The sequence below is a fragment of the Octopus bimaculoides genome, chromosome 9, assembly GCF_046866305.1.
Source record: "Octopus bimaculoides isolate indiv1 chromosome 9, ASM4686630v1, whole genome shotgun sequence".
Taxonomy (NCBI): domain Eukaryota; kingdom Metazoa; phylum Mollusca; class Cephalopoda; order Octopoda; family Octopodidae; genus Octopus; species Octopus bimaculoides.
In genome coordinates this window covers 33,864,843-33,884,635 of record NC_142936.1, presented here as the reverse complement: position 1 = coordinate 33,884,635, position 19,793 = coordinate 33,864,843, and the positions used below count along the sequence as shown (strand labels likewise).

Genomic DNA, 19,793 nt, shown 5'->3' with positions numbered 1-19,793 from the left:
AAAAATTTGCCAATGTTCTGTGTCATGAGGACCAAAAACTTGAGGTGTTTTGTGTTGCAAGGCAGCATGTGAAAGAGAATCATGGTGTTGTAGGAGAGAAATGTGTCTGCATGGATGATGGTTCACTTGCACTAAACGAGGCTGCAAAGAGAGAGGTTTGGAAATGCCACTATAAAAGGTTGCTCAATAAAGAGAATGATTGGGAGAAAGAGAGTCTGTCGAACGTCGACCCAACAGAGGGATCAGCTATCCAAATTGACAGTACCTTGGTAGATAAAACAATTAAGAGTATGAAGACAGGGAAAGCACCCGGCCTATCAGAAATCACTGCAGAGATGATCAAAATATCTGGTGGTGTCAGCTATAGTCTAGTCACCCATATAGTCAATCAGGTGATACATGAAGGAGTCATACCCAATGGCTAGTTTAGCAGCACTATAGTCAACTGCTCCAAAGGTAAAGGTGATGCATTAGATACGAATGATTACAGAGGTATCTAGTTGTTGGATCAGGTAATGAAAGTCACAGAGAATGTCATAGCCCAACTAAGTAGAGAGAGAGTTAGTTTAGACTAGATGCAGTTTGGGTTTGTGCCAGGGAAAAGCACCACTGATATTATATTTCTGGTAAGACAGTTGCAGGAGAAATACCTAGCCAAAGATAAACCTTTATACCTAGCTTTCATTGACATGGAAAAAACCTTTGACAGGGTCCCTTGATCCCTTATCTGCTGGTCAATGTGGAAACTGGGGATAGATGAGTGGTTGCTGAGAGCTGTACAAGCCATGTACAGGGATGCTACCAGTAAAGTGAGGGTTGGCAACGAGTATAGTGAAGAATTCCAGGTAGAGGTCCACCAAGGATCAGTCCACTGCCCCCACTTATTCATCATAGTCCTCCCGGCAATAACAGAGGAATTCAAAACAGGATGCCCCTGGGAGCTTCTCTATGCTGATGACCTTGCTCTAATTGCTGAGTCACTATCAGAACTAGAGGAGAAGTTTCAGATGTGGAAGCAAGGTCTAGAATCGAAGGGCCTTAGTGTCAATCTAGCAAAACCCAAAGTCTTAATAAGTAGGAAGGCAGACAAATCACAAATGCCTGCAGGTAGATGGCCCTGCTCAATTTATAGAAAAGGCATAGAAACTCCATAAGATGTACCCGGTGTAAGCTATAGCCACTAAGAGGTGCAGCAATATCAAAGGATGACTAACTGGGAAGATAGTTTTTGTGTGTGCCAAATGCCCAGGGGCAATAAACACGGAAAATGTACAGAAAACAGCTTCCATCACATGCCAGGAGGGAAAGTTAGAAGTAGTTGATAACTTCTGTTACCTAGGTGACCAAGTCAGCAGCAGGGGTGGATTCTCCTACAAGTGTAGATGCTAGAATAAGAATAGCCTGGGTAAAGTTCAGAGAGCTCCTACCTCTGCTGATGACAAAGAGCCTTTCGCTCAGCATAAAAGGTAGACTGTATGACGCATGTGTGCAAACAGCTATCCTTCTTGGCAGTGAAACATGGGCCATGATTGCTGAGGACATGTGTAAGTTTGCAAGGAATGAAGCTAGAATGCTCCACTGGATGTGTAATGTCAGTGTGCATACACGACAGAGTGTAAGCACCCTGAGAGAAAAGTTGGACATAAGAAGTATCAAATGTGGTGTGCAAGAGAGACGACTGTGTTGGTATGGTCATGTGTTGCATATGGAGGAGGACAGCTGTATGTAAAAATGTCATACCCTATCAGTTGAGGGAACTTGTGGAAGAGGTAAACCCAGGAAGACCTGGGATGAGGTGGTGAGGCACAACCTTCAAATGTTGGACCTCACAGAGGCGATGACAAGTGACTGAAACCTTTGGAGATATGCTGTGCTCAAGAAGACCCAGCAAGCCAATTGAGTCCGTAACTGTGGCCTGTGTAAGTGTCACATAACCAGCCCATTTAAGAGTACCATTAAATCATTGTGCAATAAACTGTGTAGTCATTTTCGTTGCCAATGCCAGTACTGCCTGATCGGTACCCTTGCCAGTGGCACATAAAAAGCACCATTCGAGTGTGCTCGATGCCAGTGCCCCTGACTGGCTCCCATGCCGGTGGTATGTAAAAAGCATCATTCAAGCGTGGTCGATGCCAGTGCCCCTGACTGGCTCCCATGCCGGTGGTATGTAAAAAGCATCATTCAAGCGTGGTCGATGCCAGTGCCCCTGACTGGCTCCCATGCCGGTGGTATGTAAAAAGCATCATTCAAGCGTGGTCGATGCCAGTGCCACCTGACTGGCTCCCATGCTTGTGGCACATAAAAATCACCATTCAAGTGTCGTTTATGCCATTACCACCTGACTGGTCCTCGTGCCAGTGGCACATAAAAAGTACCCACTACACTCTGAGAGTGGTTGGTGTTTGGAAGGGCATCCAGCTATAGAAACTTTGCCAGGTCAGATTCGAGCCTGGTGCAGCCTTGTGGCTTGCCAGCCCTCAGTCAAACCGTCCAACCCATGCCAGCATGTAAAGCGGACGTTAAACGACGATGATGATGAACTATATTCATTAAAAAGTATAGAACTATATTATCACCCTCAAATTTGAGAAAAAAACACTCATAACTTTTTTCTTTCAAAATTTCATTGCATGAGATTGATACCATGAAATTCCTCGAATTGAGCGCCATCATTTAAGCTTAATTAAAATATAGTTTGTTTTTAGAATAAAAAAAGTTAATTATACTTAAATCAAATTTTTTGCCTTACTTATATAATTTTTCATGATATTTTACCTCACAGCTTTTTTGATACAAACTTTTGTTGCATGGGACCAAAACTATGAGATTCTTCATGCTGTCTTCTCTCAATGAACCTAATATAAATATATTTTGCTTTTAAAATAAAAAAGTTACTTAGATCTAAACTTGATTGGTGGTATTACTTACTCTCCTATAACATTGCTACAATTTTTTACTACTGGACCTAATCTCAATTTTTTTAATGCCAAAATGTAGCTAGGGACCAGTCCTCTTCAAATATGTTAACAGTTTTCCATTTGGTTAAGAACTGAATTAGCAATAAGCTCTGAAAGCTGCTGCATGTAAGTAAATTACGGCCTTAAGAATGTTATTCAACTACTACTGTAATTGAATGATAGTACTTTTACTATTATGATTCTAATATATTCTTTAGTCTTTTAAAACAAATGTTCCGTGTTTTTTCATCTTATTTCTTTCCATATATATTCAACCACATGTAATCACCCACCATACTTTCTACCTTATATATACATATATATATATATATGTGTGTGTGTATATATATATATATATATATATATATATATATATATATATATACATATACATATATATATATTCAAATATTTTATGTTGTAGGCATGTGCTGCTGCAATAAACAATAAATTTAAAGGTGAATGTAAGTCTCCAGAATTGGTAAGTCAATGCAGTTTTTTAAATGTTTAACTCTCTTTTTGTTTCATAAATGAGCAAGTGGCTTGGATTGAATATAACAATAATGTTCTTAATCTATACTGAATTAGAATTTAAGTCCTGCAAAACAACAGAGATTAAAGTACTTGGTTAGTATTGCAATAATAATGATCTGCAATGCATATGTATAGCAACCTAGCCATTCCAGATATTATGCTGTACTCTTTTGTGCACTTCTACTTTGTACTGAGCCAGCAGCTGTCCAGGACTGATATGTTTTCTGATTCTGGCTAAGAAATTGGAATCTGTACTGCAGTTAAGCAATATTTAAGACTAAACATCAATTTTGAAGATTTTTGCATTTGTAACTAATTTCAAGATTTACATGCATTCCTTTTGCAAATAGGGATGTTGTGTTGTGAGATTGTTTCTTTGCTTTGTGTAGTGACAATCATTTGGAAATGTTGATGGGACTATGTTATGTCCGACTGGAAGATGTTGAGAAGGCTTTTCTTTATGGAACCAATATAAGTTTGGCCTGTGGTGTCTATGTTGTATTTGAAATATGCTTGTGTGTAAAAGTAGGAGTGAGTGGTTGTTTCATCTGCATAAGAATGTGTGTTATGAGAAGTAACAGTAAAATAATCATTCATGAACTGATAGGAGACAACCAAGAATTCCAATCCAAGAAATGAATGATGGATGGAGCCCATAGATAGCCAAACTAAAATTGAAGCTTTACATGTCAGAAGAAGGATTTGCTGATGTCATCAGCAACAAAGAAATCTCTACTAGACCATAGCTGTCTTTGTACTATTTTGGTCATCTGTGAATATCCAGCACACAGCCACATACAACACAACACTGACCCCCCACCCCCACCCCAGCTCCTAAGACACTAGATTAAAACTCTTCTAGTTTTGTGCTGTCTCTGGCAGTGCATGTGCTTCACTCCTAAACCATCCAAAACAGTTAAGCATATAACTAAAATCCTTTTCTTAGACATGCTCCTCCTCTATATTGTGCACAAAATCTCAGAGCTCCAAATTCCCCAAGTGGTTCACTTATAGCTGTGTTGTACCAGTTTAAGGAAAAGACAAGATCTACAATGCTGCCCAGATAGGGGTTGGGTGAATTTCTCCAGGATTTTTTCACAGATGATATCATTCTTCATTCTTCCCTAATATTTCCCTCTCAAACATCATCTACATGCAGTGTAAACATGTCATGTTATTCCTATTCTGACTCTATGCATAAAGACCTCTAAAGCATTCTCTAATAAGGTTGTACCATTTTTACCTCTTTCAGTAGCAAAACAACACAAGCACTACTCATATCAAAAAAATCATCACTATTTCTCATCCCTTACACAACTAGAATCCTCACAATTTCTCAAATGTAAGGCTTTGGTCTCACTGAAGATCTCTCATGCTATTTGAATATTTCTTCATTAGATCTGGCAAAGCAAATATATTTTTTACTCAAGTTCTAAAGGCAACAGATAACTGATATGATATGTGTGAAAGTTGCTCAGTCAGGGCCTGTAAGAGATATTTTGCCAGGCAGAACTAGGTTGCTTTCTAACCTATCTTGTGAAAGGGGTACCTCTCCTTGTCAGAGATTCACAGGCCCCTTCTTGAATCTCTGGTCCCCAGATCAATGTAGCTGAACCTCCTCTCATAATCCCTGTCTTCAATAGGTCTAGCTCTGTAAAACAACTCAGGGACTCAATGTTGTAAAGAAAGTAATCGTAACTGTTTCTGTTGCCTTTGAAACTTTGGAATTGAAGGTGATAGATTGGTAGTTATTGCAGTGTGGGAGAGACTGCCTTATTTGTTGATAGGACTCACACTTGTTGGGCTCTCTGAGTTGCTGTAGCAATATAAAAACAGGAAACAAAGACAGTGGCTTATCTACAAACGTTTTCACTTATAAAAGCAGACTGTTTAGAAGTAGAGGATAGGAGGATTCTGTGAAGTTAAGAAAATCCCTTAGAATAGGACCAGAAGACCTACCTGTAGTTTGAAAGTTGGGAGGGCTTACACATATGATGCATAAACGATCTTTAGTTTCCTCAAAGTTATTTTGGAGGTGGAATCATCCATCATCATCCACAAGGAGGTGATCACAGATGATATTAGGCATTGAATGTTTTCTTCATCTGACCAACTTACTATTTTTGGATTGTAGGGTTTGGTAATGTGAATGTTGTGTAGGGGCACTACTTTGAGAATGATATCAGTTAACTGCATAGCTATATAAAAAAGGAAATATGTTTGTTACTGCGTATCAATGTATGTTTGGGTGTGTGTACCACCAGCAAATAATAAAATAAAACTGAGAAAATTTTTCTTTGTAATGTTATATATAATTTTTCAGCTTGCCAAATACAATGACAACCTTTTGAAGAAAAGCTCGAAAGGAATTTCTGAAAGTGAATTAGATGAGAAACTTGACAACTGTATAACTGTTTTCAAATATTTAGAAGACAAAGATATATATCAAAGGGTAAGTTTTTGTATGCTGTTACTGATTATAATATTTTCCATTTCTATTACTGATTTTAATTTAAAATCTAAGTTAATGAGAGCATGTGATAAGCAAATTAGTTATTGTAATTAAACTTTTCTCAGACCAGTATAGCTGTGTGCATTATCCTCTACCATTTATAAAATTTATAAAAATTGTTACATACTAAATGTATGTATGCGTGTATTAAACATGCCTTGAAGTTTGCTTAGGTAAGCAAAAGTTATATATCATTTATACTAATATTTTTACTGTGCTTTTTCAAAACTACAGAACAAGAAATAAACATTTAGTGAGCTCAGTTCATGATGTATCTTAAAGTCTTGTTTGCATGCATTGATTAAAGTAAAACGATATATATATATATATATATATATCATCATCATCATCATCGTTTAACGTCCGCTTTCCATGCTAACATGGGTTGGACGATTTGACTGAGGACTGGCGAACTGTACAGAGTTGCATTGTGATTCTTTGATTAAAAAACATTTATTTTACTATTTGTAGAAAACAGATAAATAATTTGCTGATAGAATATGATTTTAATGAATTTGTAATTGATCATAACTGCAGTTGGTTTTTATTGTGCAGGTAAAATAACACCAACTTACATGATTTTGTTGTTTTTAGTTTTATTCCCGGATGTTAGCCAAACGACTCATTTACAATGCATCCACCTCTATGGATGCTGAAGAATCTATGATTAATAAATTAAAGGTAATCCTCTTCTACAATTTTAAGAAAACTTTTGTTTTTTGAATATTCTTAAGAGAGATTGTAATCTCAGTAGAATGAAAAAATTGTTGTTGTGAAAACAATCAGCATAATTTTACTGCTTGTGGAAGTTGTTATTGTAGTAGCTTAAAGCTTAGCTCTGTTTGTGCAAACCTGCAGTTCAGAGAGTGGCAACTTCAGAGTAACATAGTAAATTTTGCATGTTGAATATATTTATTACAGTACCTAAAAATTGTTTCATTTTAAAACAAAATGTTTTAAAACAGTTTTTGTCTTTCCACTAACAAATATCTATTTTAGATTATTTACATAGCTATTACATCATTTTGTCAAGTATATTGAGATTATAGTCCCACTGACAAAGATAAAATATCCCGAGTTATCTCGCATACTAATGATAAAATAGTGTCAGTTGCCAAGTAATAGATTTATTCTTACTTACATACAAGGGAGTGCTAAAAAGTTTGCTGAGAATTCCCTGGCTTTGGGTAAAAGAAAATACAGGAGGATCAGTTAATTATGATTTTATTCAACATATTCCCCTCTCAGATTCACACACTTATTGCAGCAGTCCTTCAGGTTTTTAAGCCCTGTAAAAAGAACTGGGAAGGTTGGGCCTCCAACAAGGCCTCTATAGCAGTGATCACTTCTGAATTGGAGTGAAATTCCGTTCCCTTGAGATGTTTTTTCAGTTGTGGAAAGTCAGGAGAGTAAGGTGGGTGGTCTACCAATTTGAAGCCAGTCATGTATTTTCCATAGAGTTTCATGTGCTGTGTGTGCTGGTACATTGTCCTGCAAAAACAGGACACTACAGCTTAGCTTTCCATGGTGTTTCTGCTTCAAAGCTTCACACAGTTTGTTCAACAGAGACATGTAGTATTTTGCATTGATGGTGCAACCCTTTGGCAGGTATTTGTCTCAGAACACTGAAGCTAGAGTCTTTCCAGCAGTGAACTGCTGTGGCACCACTCCATTGATTGCTGCTTGGTCTGGAGATCATGATGAAGCCTAGTTTCATCCATAGTGACTAAATGAGCCATAAAATCAGCCTCTCCCTCTGCAAACTGCACCTTTGATGTTGTCACTCTGATGTGCTTCTGATCTGCATTCAGGCATTTCAGCCCCAATTTGCAGAAAGTTTTCTCATGTCCAGACTATTGTGAATGATGTGGAAATCTCCAGTCTCAGCTATGACTTTAACTGAAATCTGGCAGTCATTGAGAATCATGATATGCACAATGTCAGCTTTGTCCTCTGTAGTCACAGAAGCTGGCAGTCCTGACTAGGGTTCATCTGTGACCTCAAAATGACCAGTCCAAAACCTTGACGCCCAAATTTTCACTGTGGAGTAAGATGGGCAGCCATCTTCAAGACTTCCTTCATCTCACCATGGATTTCTGCTGCCTTGCAAAAAGAGGAACTTCATCACCACCTGTGCTTCAATCTTACTAAAACTTTCTGTAGAAGCTGCCATCATGCATTAAATCTACAAAAAAAGGAAAAGATATATTGTATACCATCATGATTTTTTGCCTATCTTCTCCTAAATTGTTGTCTACCTCCCTTGTAAAGGTAATGGCTTTACCTTTTTGCAATACCCTTAAAGCCAGGAACTTTTCAGTATGACCTTGTATTTGATCTTATATAAGCTTTTTTCAATGGTTCAAGTATTAACAAAGCTTTGATCCATTTAACTGTCATGTTCACTCTGGTTATAACAATTCCGTTTTGGCCATTTGTGGGTAGGGTAGTACTTGTTTTGCTGTTTAGTTTGTTTATATATTATATAGGACACTTAAACTACAACCATAGACATTATTTGTAAATGTCTTGAATACAACATATAATAATATTAAAAATCACAGCTGTTTATATTATAATTAATTGCTATTCAGAAAAGGATTTCAATATAATACTGGACTGCATTTATGAAAATGAGGTAGCCCTGACTGAGAGGCTACAAAGTTATTTTGTAAGAGGAGGTTATAATGTTAATTCATCAAATAAAATGTTTATAAGTGGTTATTTAATGAATGGTAACAGTTCTAACAGATGATTATGTTTATTTGCAGCAAGCCTGTGGTTATGAGTTCACTAACAAACTACATCAGATGTTTACTGACATGACAATTAGTAAAGATTTAGACAAAAAATTTGAAGATTACTATAAGAATAAAGATATTGATATTGGAATTGGATTTTCAATATTGGTTCTTCAGGTAAGTTGAGATATCATAAACTATTTTTACCAGTTCTTATATATTTAATAGCAATTAATGAAATCCTGACAATTTTAAAATCTGCTGGCAATCATTTCACTTTACTTTTATTTTCTACTTCTGGCTGGAAAGCAGCAGTTAGTAGAAGCAGTGAAATACAAGGCTTAATGCCTAAATGTTCTAATTTTAGTAGATTTGGTAAGGTCTAGATGTAAAAATATTCAGGTGAGTATATGATGATTTTTATAAATTTATAAATTTTCTTATATAGATTTAGCTTATTATGACTTAGTCCAGTGGTTCTTAACCATTTTTTGCCTATGGACCCCTTTGATTCCTATTTTACTCAGGCAGACCCTCACAGCCATTCGATTTCTAAAAACCTCTATATTTTTATAATTAAATATTAGGAACTGTATTAAAAAAGTGTTAAAATATTTTTCTATTGTAGAAGTATATCCAATTTATTGTGCATAAACTTTAACAACAAAATCTTACATGGACCCCCAAGGGTAATGTGGACCCTGGTTGAGAACCACTGACTTAGTCATAAGAATTCAGAGAAGTAATAAATGTATTGATTACATTCTTTCATTTTATAAAATTGTCTTTGTGGTTCATTAAAAAAAAAAATTATCATAATCAGTATTTCATTTGCTGTTAATGGTTCAGTTTGTTTTATTTCCATATTCTAAAACAGTAACGTTCAACCTTTTTCTTACTTTGGCCCACAAAATTTATTATATCATCCATGACACACTCAGTGTCAAGTAAATATACTCCAGAATCAATGTTCAAAAGAAATTTAATTCAAAATATAATAAAAAATACTTTTGATATCCTAAACATATTTGAAGAGTAAAAATATGAAATTGAGTAAAAGAAAAAAAAGAAAAACAAATTGCATGGTTCTGAAGAATTCATGTTTGCATGCATGTTTTATGTTGCTATGGCCCACTAAAAATTTTACAGAATTCTGTTCTTGGCCATGTGGTCACCTTGTGCATCTGTTCTAAATCACTATTATCTTTGAAAAATTGTACTTGAACAACAATACAGATATGTTAAGAATAGTTACAATGTTATATTCAGTTGTTAATTCTGTATTCCCTGATGAAAATCAATCAATTTCTTTTTCCCTCTCTCTATGTATATTGTTACTTTTGACCATTACATTTATTATTGTTTTCTGCTGGTTTCAAGTCTGACTAAACTATTTCAATAAGTGTTTAATGGATTCATTCAGACATTTTAATTTTGCTCCCAGAGGCAGTCATATTAATTCAAAATATCTCCCTATTACCATAGTTGATATTGTTAATTTTTTACTGTTATTTTCTTTTCTTTTCTAGGCTGGTGCATGGCCCATTCGGCAAAGTGGCTTCCCAACGTTTGCTATTCCTCAAGAATTAGAAAAAAGTGTTAGAATGGTAATATTTACTGCTACTTTGGTTATTGAATTCACTTGTCATTGTATGTAATAAAAATGTATTCTAAGTTGAAGGAACATTAGCCAACCCAATCATATCCAACTATAAAAACCCTGCCAAAGCAGACATTGGATCTCAATGCAATCTTTTGGCATGTTGGATCCTGTCAAATTATCCAACTCATGCCAGCATGGAAGATGGACCCTTATTAGTAATTGTAATATATTAGGTTTAAATCAAATAGTTATAACTTTTTCTTATAAAATGGTATGTTTGTTTAGACAAGAAATTGCTAGTTTTATTGTAATAGTAATTGTGTGGAAGTTATTTTAGTATGACCAATAGGCTACTGTATTGAATGAACTGCATTTTTTTCTTGATTTAAATTTAATTCATATTCTTGATGTTTCAAAAATGAATACTTATAACTTATTTATAATGGAGTGCTAACCTCATGATGAAAAAGTGGATTTGATTATTTATAATATTTTCAATATCAGAGTGACTACAAAAGATTAAATGTATAATTGGGGAAAATAGTAAGGATTAGATAACTGTAAATTATTGCAATTGATTACATGGGTTATATTCATTTCCTGTACAGAATTGGCCCTATAGATTTTTCGTTTTTCATCTTGTTTTGCTAATTCAGAAAAGCAAGAGCAGTGGCTACAATCCTTTGTCAGAACCTTTGAGACTTCTGTGAGGAAATTATTTTCAGATCTCAGATCTAGCATAAATGCTTGCAACAAAGTGGACTTCAAAAAGAGTACCTTGGAACCAGGTGGTCAGGTCAGGTGTAGGGGCATGCACTGATGCAGTGCATTGTTGCATTCACCATTTGTTGGTATATTCCTTGGCGACCTGTCAAGCAAGAGTCCTAGTCAGTCCCTATCTCTATGAGATATTTCCTCATCTACTGTGACCATGTGGCCAATCAACATGAGCTGTCAACTCTAATCCAGCCAGATCCTCAGTGAAGAGAACATGGTAATCAAGCAACATGGCCAAACTGTCTGAGCTGGTGTTCCTAAATCATACAAGTAACAGGATGTATCCCAGTTTCTGAGTAGAGTCATCGGTTGGATACAAAATCCAACCAGGTAGTGTTAAATTATTCAGCAGATTAATTCTACTATCCAAGTAGAATGGTAACTTTGATGAGCTTCTACACAGTTTCCATTTACTAAATTTCATGCTGTATGCAAGAGAGAAGACTGCACTAGTTTGGTCATGTGATGCAGATAGGTGCTGACAGCTCCATTAAGAAGTACTGATTCCTCAAAGTAGATGGACCATGTAGAAGTGGGAGACTGAGGAAGACATGGGACAAAGTGCTGAAGAATGACCTCAGGACACTGAACCTTTCAGGCAAGATAACAAGGGACCAAAATGCCTGGCACCTTGCTGTACTTCAAGAAGACCTGTACTCCACAGCAGAAGTGTTGAGACCAGTCTTCATGGTGGTGAGAATTAACTTGCAAGAGTCTTGTGCTGGTGCCATGTAAAAAGCACTTGTGGCAGTGCCACATAAAAGCACCCATGTAATGCCGTGTAAAAGCACCCATGTGGCATCATGTAAAAGTGCCAGTGCAATGCTATGTAAAAGCACCCATGCATTGCCATGTAAAAGTGCTTTTGTAATGCCATGTAAAAGGACCCAGCACACTCTGTAAAGTGGTTGGCATTAGGAAGGGCATTCAGCTGTAGAAACCATGCCAAATCAGACTGGAGTCTGGTGCAGCTTGCCAGCTCTGGTCAAATCATCCAACCCATGCCAGCATGGACAACAGACATTAAATGATGATGATGATGATGAAGAAGACTTTAGGTCATCTGGCACTATGGTGGAAGACGCTTGCCCAAAGTATTGTGCTATGGAATCAAACTCAGATTCGCATAGTTGTGAAGTAAACTTCTAACTCCTTAACAATACAACCATACACAGCAAGCAACAGTAAGCCAACTCTGAATTTTGAATTTTATACCTTTTTGAAATGGATTCATTTGGCCATTACTATTCTTAAGAAAGGCTTGGGTAGCAACACTGAGACTTCTAAACATTTCATCTTTACTAATCTTACTACAAAAATGTTATTACATGACTATAATTGCCAATTTTTTTGTTAATTTTCTAGTTTGAAATGTTTTACAATAAAAACTTCAGTGGTCGGAAGTTAACATGGATGCATTACTCTTGCCTAGGTAAGTAACTAATTCATTCTACATAGAGTTGCTTGAGCAGATGTAAGAAAATGTATGTTATGTACATGAGTTGATATAGAGGAGACTTAGTCAGACTTCTCATGAGGAAAGAACACAAGTACAAACACTGGGGTAGGCAGAGTAGATGTATTGTCTGCAGAGAAATGGTTAGAGTAACTGAGGTTGTCAGAATCATTAGTGTTTATGTTCACTGGCATGGGTTGGCCAGTTTTTCTGAAGAGTGCTTTAGGCCTGTATACCCTTGTTGTTGCCAACCTTTACAATATGCAGGGACATGATGCACCTATTTTAAAACTTGAATACACACAATTATGAGATAGTCAGAGTATATGGCTGAATAATTAAGTTTAGGCTGGTAATGGGCTATTATGACAGCAACTGTGATTTCTGTATGTGCCACTGTCAGAATTGGCAAAAGGATAATTTCTATGAGGTTTACATGCAGACTACCTCAATGATGGATGGTAGTGACCACATTACTATGGCTGGGGACTTCAGTTGACATGGTGGGTAACATCAGGATGGTTACTTATGTATACATGAAAGCTGTGACTATGGTCCAGTTGATGAAGATAGATAAAGGCACCTGGATGCAAATAATAATTTGCAACACTAATTTTGCAAAGTTAGCTTGCCACTGAATCATCTACCACTCAGGCACACATATTAGCCAGAAAGATGGTTGTGAATACTAGGTTTTTTTTCCCCTGTGAAGAATGTAGTACTCAACAGACTTAGCAGGGAGAGAAGCTGAAAGTAAGAGGCTGATCTCTGCCATGGGCTTCAGGAATGCAAGATGCTCCATATTTTAGCTATTAATGTCCTGTTGAAAATTTTCTAAGTCAAAATTTCATTCCTGTAATGGTTGTGGAGAAAATACCTGAAAATGAGTTTGTTAATTCAAATGCTTATATTGTATTTATTTGGGGTCATATTATTGTGAAAATTGGTTCTATTGTAGAAAAAACAAGTAAGTTTCTTTTCTTTTTTTCATATAAATAGTTATTTGTGCTAAAATTAAAGAAAAATGGTTGGTAATAATTTAACAATCACACTTGTACATGTATGTCCATAATTGTTTCTAATAGACATGGACATACAGACAGCTCAAAAAAACTATTCTTTCCTGACCTTTTTGCACCTTTTCCATCATGAAATTTACAGATAAGCTTAGTTACTCCCTTCAGAAACCACATACCCAGATATGCTTAAAAGTTACTATCAAAAAAAACAAAAAAAAAAACTCTCAAAATAAATTACGCAAATTATGCATTGAGGAAATGATTAAAATTTTCTCTTTTAGGTTAGAGCATTCATCACTTCCTTTAAAACAATTATAAAAAAAGTGTTTTGATTCAGATGGGTTCAGGTGGTATAGAACTGACATGTGTAGTTGGGTGGATTTGTGTTGTACAGGTTGTTAAGAGTTAAAATAGTGTATCACCGTAAATCAAGACTTTATTAGTGAAGTGTGTAAGGACTGTTAGTGACATCAAGAAGAAAGGAGTATGGAAACGTTGCTATAGAAAGTTGCTGAATGAGGAGAAAATATGAATGAAAGAGCTACTACTCCAACTAGACATGGAGTTAACAGCTATGTGTACTGGTTAAATAGGCTATTAAGAACATGAAGACGGGGAAAGCAGTAGGACTATCAAAGATAGTGACTGAGAGCTTATCTTTTACAAGTAATAAGTAATACTTGGAAATATTAGCTCCAATGCTTAAAGTAGCAATATCATTGTCTACTACAAAGGCAAAAGAAAAGTTCTATGAAAGTGACAAAATGAGTCATAGCACAGCTTATTAGGCAGAGAATTAGTTTAGATGAGATGAACTTTGGATTTGAGATAGAATGGAGTACTTCTGATGTCCTTTTCTAAGTGAAACACCTACAGAAGTTCCTAGCTTAGTGCAAGCCACTATACCTAATAACTGTTGACTTGGTGAACACTAAATACCTTTAACAGAGCATCATATTTTGTAATCTGATGGTTACTAAGAAAACTCGGTATAAATGAATGGTTTATTAAAGCCATATAAGCAATGTATAAGTGCTGTCAGTATAATGAGAGTTAGCACCAACTTCAGTGAGGAATTTAGCCTGTTTATAGGTAGCCATTAAGGATCAGTTCTGTGCTCCCTCGTGCTTATCATAGTTTCCCAAGATACATCTTATTTCTCATAGATGGATTCATTGAACAATTAAAGAAAAAGTTTCAAATGTGGAAAGAGAACTTAGAATCAAAAGGTCTAAAAATCAGTTTAGCAAGAGAGAATGCTTAATTCTTTCATCTGGATCATGTTCAATATATTAAAAAAAAAAAAGACTAGTGTACCAATGTAAGCTTGACTACTGGTTTTTATCTCAGGTGAAGGCTGGGGTATTGCAAGTTGTAAGCCAAACTAAATGCTTCTTGGTATTGTATTCAGTGCCTTGCTGCCAGGAATATAAATGTAAAGCCCTTTAGAATTGATTCTTTTGTAGGTGATTACTACTTTAAATACACTGTTTGTTTTAACAATTCTTATTCTTTCTTCTTTAAAGACAGTTCTTGTGTTTATGAAAGAGTTCATTTACATGAAGAGAAAGGATATGATGTTGAGTTGACTAAGACACTTAGAAACAGTGTGACATATACTTTAGCTAACTTGTATTGTTGCCTGTGTTTAAGTTTTGTCAAGTTACTTGGACTTTCAGTCTTCTGTACTGAGAAGGATATTAGGTCATTTCAGTTGACTCCACTCCTTCCATTAATCAAAAATGACCTTTATGCTTTGTCAAAAATAATCACTATTTCCTCTGTAATTATAGTAGTGGCATGACAAACAGAATCAAAGTGTACAAGATCAACATTCTACACTGATAATTGTATCAAATGGTGTACAGTTAGTCATTACTGCAAGAGAATAAATTCACTTTGCTGTATTCATTTTGTTGTACCCTTTAAGCTAAGCACATTACACTATTTTTCTCAATCTGCCTAAGTAAATAATGGATTATTTTTGTTATAGAATTGCTTGGAATCAGGTCATTGATTTTGCTCTTTGGTCTATTATGTAACTTATAAACTCCAAAATTCTGGATATCCAAATTTGTGAAGACTTTGCTATAACCAGGCCCAAATGAAAACCAGGTCAATGTTTGTATCTTCTGTGATTTATTTGTTTGACATATTTTGTTTCTCTGCAATGTCTTTTTCTTTCTATTTGTAGCTGATGTTCGATTTAATTACCTGAAGAAAACCTACACTGTAACGATGGGGACCTACCACATGGCAATATTATTACTTTTTAACAATGCTGAATCCTTGACATTTCGAGAGCTGATGGACTCTAGTCAGTTACCAGAAAAGGAACTAAGTAAACAACTTCAGGTGCTAGTAGAAAGCAAAATTATCCTTACAGAGGTAAATATAATAATCTGCAAGTGACCAAGGAGCTTGTTTGTAGATGCATTGCTTTTAGAGATACAGTTCATTATTTTTAGTAAAAGCTCTTGAAAGCAACTGTAGCAATTTGTTTTAACAGCTGCTAACAGTGTGTGTATAAAAGATGTAGTGAAATCTTTTGCAGACTTACAGGAATCTGAGATGTAAATACACAGAAAACCATGGATTTGCAAGTATTTGTAGATAAGTTCTGCTTAGGTAATATAATAAGTGCTGGGGTGGTTCTTAGAAAAGTTTAAGATGCCGTTATTTCTCCTTGTGATAAAAGTGTCTTTTTCTCTCTGCAAGGTGCTAATGAAATGAGCATAAGTTATGAAACTGTTTGACAATGAGGATGGAACATCTTTAAATTAATGGAAAGAAATAATCTAAAAACTCTGTTGGTTTGTAGCTGCATTGGTATGGTTATGTAAAAAGATGTTGGGTGAAAAACCACTATGTACTGATAATAGAAAATAATGGGGCCAGATAACTGTTGAGATGAAAAAAAATCAAGTCAAATGGGAATATGTTGTATTGCAGCCTCATCCAACACATACTATCATAATTATATTGGAAAAACTGAACTTTAATAATAGTGTTCATAACAGTGGGATTCCTTGCCTGTATAAATATTAAACTTTTGGTACTGTTGTCATCACTTTTCTATGGATGTTTATCAAATAATTGCAACTTTCTTCACCTTGTAAAGGAGTTAATAGGTTCTTTCTTTTTACCTATGCTTATCAATAGATGATTAGCCTTGCTGCTAAGAATGGGAGATTGTGAGAAACACTGGTTGCACCGTTTTATACATATGTTATTTTTAAACCAATATATACACCAAACATATAATTCTTCCCTGAGTATAGATGTGACAAGAGAGGCTGGGACTGCATCAACTACCAACACTTGGGAATCAAGTGAAAGAACAGTTAAGAATGAATAAGAATAAGTGTTGGCAACACATAAAAAGCATCCAGTACACCCTGTAAAGTGGTAGTGCCAATGGCATGAAAACGGTACCCAGTACACTCTATATAGTGGTAGTGCCAGTGGTACAAAAACAGCACCCAATACGCTTTGTTAAGTAGTTGGTGTTAGGAAAGGCATCCAGCCATAGAAACCATGCTAAAGATGACACTGGAGCTCAGTGCAGCCCTGCAGCTTGTGGTTCCCTGTCAAACCATTCTACCCATGCCAGTATGGAAAGCAAATGTTAAATGATGATGATGTTGATGATGAATAAAAAAAAAAATACATCATATACTACCAAATGAATACATGGTATAAATTAAAGAAAACACCTATGCTAGTTCATATTGTTGATTTGTATGATGTGTTTGACATGCTGGGCAATTAATAATTAAAACAGGCACATTCATGTCCATACAAATATATATTTTTTTACCAGAAACTACATGGCTAAGTACTCTAGCTCCACCAGCTTGAATTGAACTTGAGCTAGTAAAGAAATCTCTTAGCTTGGTCAGTTTAATGACCAAATTTCTTTCAAAAAACTGTTTTCCATCTTCAAAATGGAGAAGCCATGTTTCAAGTTCCAATTTTAAAATAACATGCTCACAATAAGTCTAAGGTATTTGAAAACTAACATTCATCATATGCTTATTGTGAATGGGTTACTTAAGCAGAGCTGGTTTCAGCTAGGATTGAACTGCTACCTTAGTAGTTGGGTTGGACTTTAAATCTTTCTAAAACCAGATTCTGAGAAAACTAGTGATAGACTACATTAGAAACAAGAATTTGTTTTAATAATCTCACTTAGAAAGGTATTGATAAAACAAAATTCTTCTTTTTTTGTGTTTCTTTAACTGCATGATAATATGAACCGATGATTATTTGTGGATTTCAGAATGAAATAAATGAGAACAGTACACTTCATCTCAACAAAAATTATTCCAACAAAAGATTGAGGTTTAGAATTTCTATGATGCAAAAGTTAACACCTCAGGTAAGCTCTAATTAAAATTGGTTTCTTATTTTGGCTCAAAACAATTTTTGTGGGATTGTGGATACAAACAAATGAATAGACCTCAGTATAGATTCTTTTAATGATGTTGGAGGTCTAAAAAGTGAAGTTTAGAAAGATAAAATTAAATAATGATTTTTAAATACAAGCACAAGACTACAAATTTGAAAGGAGGAATAAAGTTGATTATATTGACTCTGTTACTATGTAATATTTTGTTGTCAGTCCTTGAATATGAAAGGAATGTTTGATCCTGGTAAGATTTGAACTTATAATGGAATTGAAAGTTTGTGATACCTGTGGAGTATCTCCTTCTCCCATTATAATTATTTCTGTAGTCTTAAGGATCTGGAACACGAAGAAGTTTACAAGCGGAGTGCAATTCAATAGCCGGTTTTTTTTTTAGTTCTCGTTCATGTGGATTGCTGCCAGTGACCATCTTTATGACAGCGCGTAATTTGTTATAACTCTGTTCACGTGAGGTTCATTACCTCTGGAGATAACAGGTGAAGTTAGAGCGAGATAAGAGTCTGCTGTGAGCTGCCAGATTCGCAGTGTTTCTCAGCATAAGCAAGAAGAAAGAAAGAGAGAGAATGTCTTAATTCTCCTGCTTAAATAGTCATTGCCGATGAGAGTCTCACTGTCATCTCGCTGTCATCTCGCGCATGACAAATGGTTGCAGGCGAGATCTCACTCCTGTCTCGGACGTGGTAATGGCTACCAGCAAGATCTCGTAAAAAATGGTGCTGGCTTCTTGTGCCTCGCTACAGGGGCTTCCCCTTGAGAACTCTAGTACGAAATTAGAATGACTGGAGCAGGCACAAGAAAAGCAAAGATTGCCACTGATTGCAAACAACAAGATGTGGTACAAAATGTGATAAGTCAAGAAAAATAATTACAAGCAATATAAAAGGGGCATGCACAAAATTTTCAACAAAGTTCAATGGCAAGGCATTGGAATTGTTCAGCACACGAGAGAACAATTGTCTGTCACAGGAAAAGAAAAGGTTTTTTGGGCTAATGCACAGTGCGGCCTGTCCTGGTGACATAGGGTTTGTTTGTGTTAGATTGTGGCGATGAAGGTGTAGGTGATGGTATGGTCAAAGGTGCATGTGTAGGTGGTTGTAAAGGATCAAAAGTGGGTGTGACTGGGATGTCATCGAAGGGTGTGGACACCTCAAAATGTACCCTTTTAAATTTGTTAACTGACACAGTCTCTGCCTGACCATTGATGTCAAGATTAAAAGTTTTAGGTGTGCGTGATAGCACATGAAATGGTCCTTTATAAGGAGAAACAAGCAGTCCTCTAACAGAATCATCCTGAACAAAAACATGAGTCCTTTTGTCAATGTCTAGTGGGATGTGAGAGGGAATGGACTGGTTACGCGGATGCATGGGTGGAAGACTTGAGAAATACGAGTGAAGTCTGGTGACATATGACGTTGGGTCAGGATGCGATGAATTGTCTGGCACCAACATTGTGCCAGGATGGTACTGTAAAGGAGTTCAGCAGAGGAGAAACTTAAGTATGTTTTAACAGCAGTGCGACCACCCAGAAGAACGATAGGCAGGAATTCTGTCCAAGACTGCAGATCAAGAGTGGTGTATAGAGTGGCCTTCAGTTGCCTGTGAAAATGTTCGACCATCCCGTTGGAAGCTGGATGGTAGCTGGTCGTATGAATGTGATGAACACCTGGGATTCGTGACAATTCATGATATAAGGAGGCATCGATCTGGCGTCCATGATCAGTGGTTATTTTAGCTGGGACACCAAAGCGAGCAATCCAGTTAGAAA

The 19,793-nt window shown here is 36.1% G+C and overlaps 1 protein-coding gene across 4 annotated transcripts in view; it reads left to right on the top strand.

Moving 5' to 3' along the window:
• The window catches only part of LOC106883347 (cullin-2), a 145,837-nt gene that overhangs the window by 111,391 nt on the left and 14,653 nt on the right, over positions 1 to 19,793 (top strand). For all 4 annotated transcript variants that reach the window (XM_052970572.2, XM_052970571.2, XM_052970574.2 and 1 more), the window contains 8 exons: positions 3,382 to 3,438; positions 5,815 to 5,943; positions 6,598 to 6,684; positions 8,775 to 8,921; positions 10,274 to 10,351; positions 12,490 to 12,556; positions 15,794 to 15,987; positions 17,882 to 17,980. In XM_052970572.2, the coding sequence (XP_052826532.1) occupies positions 3,382 to 3,438; positions 5,815 to 5,943; positions 6,598 to 6,684; positions 8,775 to 8,921; positions 10,274 to 10,351; positions 12,490 to 12,556; positions 15,794 to 15,987; positions 17,882 to 17,980 (858 nt within the window). The remainder of the gene's footprint in view (positions 1 to 3,381; positions 3,439 to 5,814; positions 5,944 to 6,597; positions 6,685 to 8,774; positions 8,922 to 10,273; positions 10,352 to 12,489; positions 12,557 to 15,793; positions 15,988 to 17,881; positions 17,981 to 19,793) is intronic.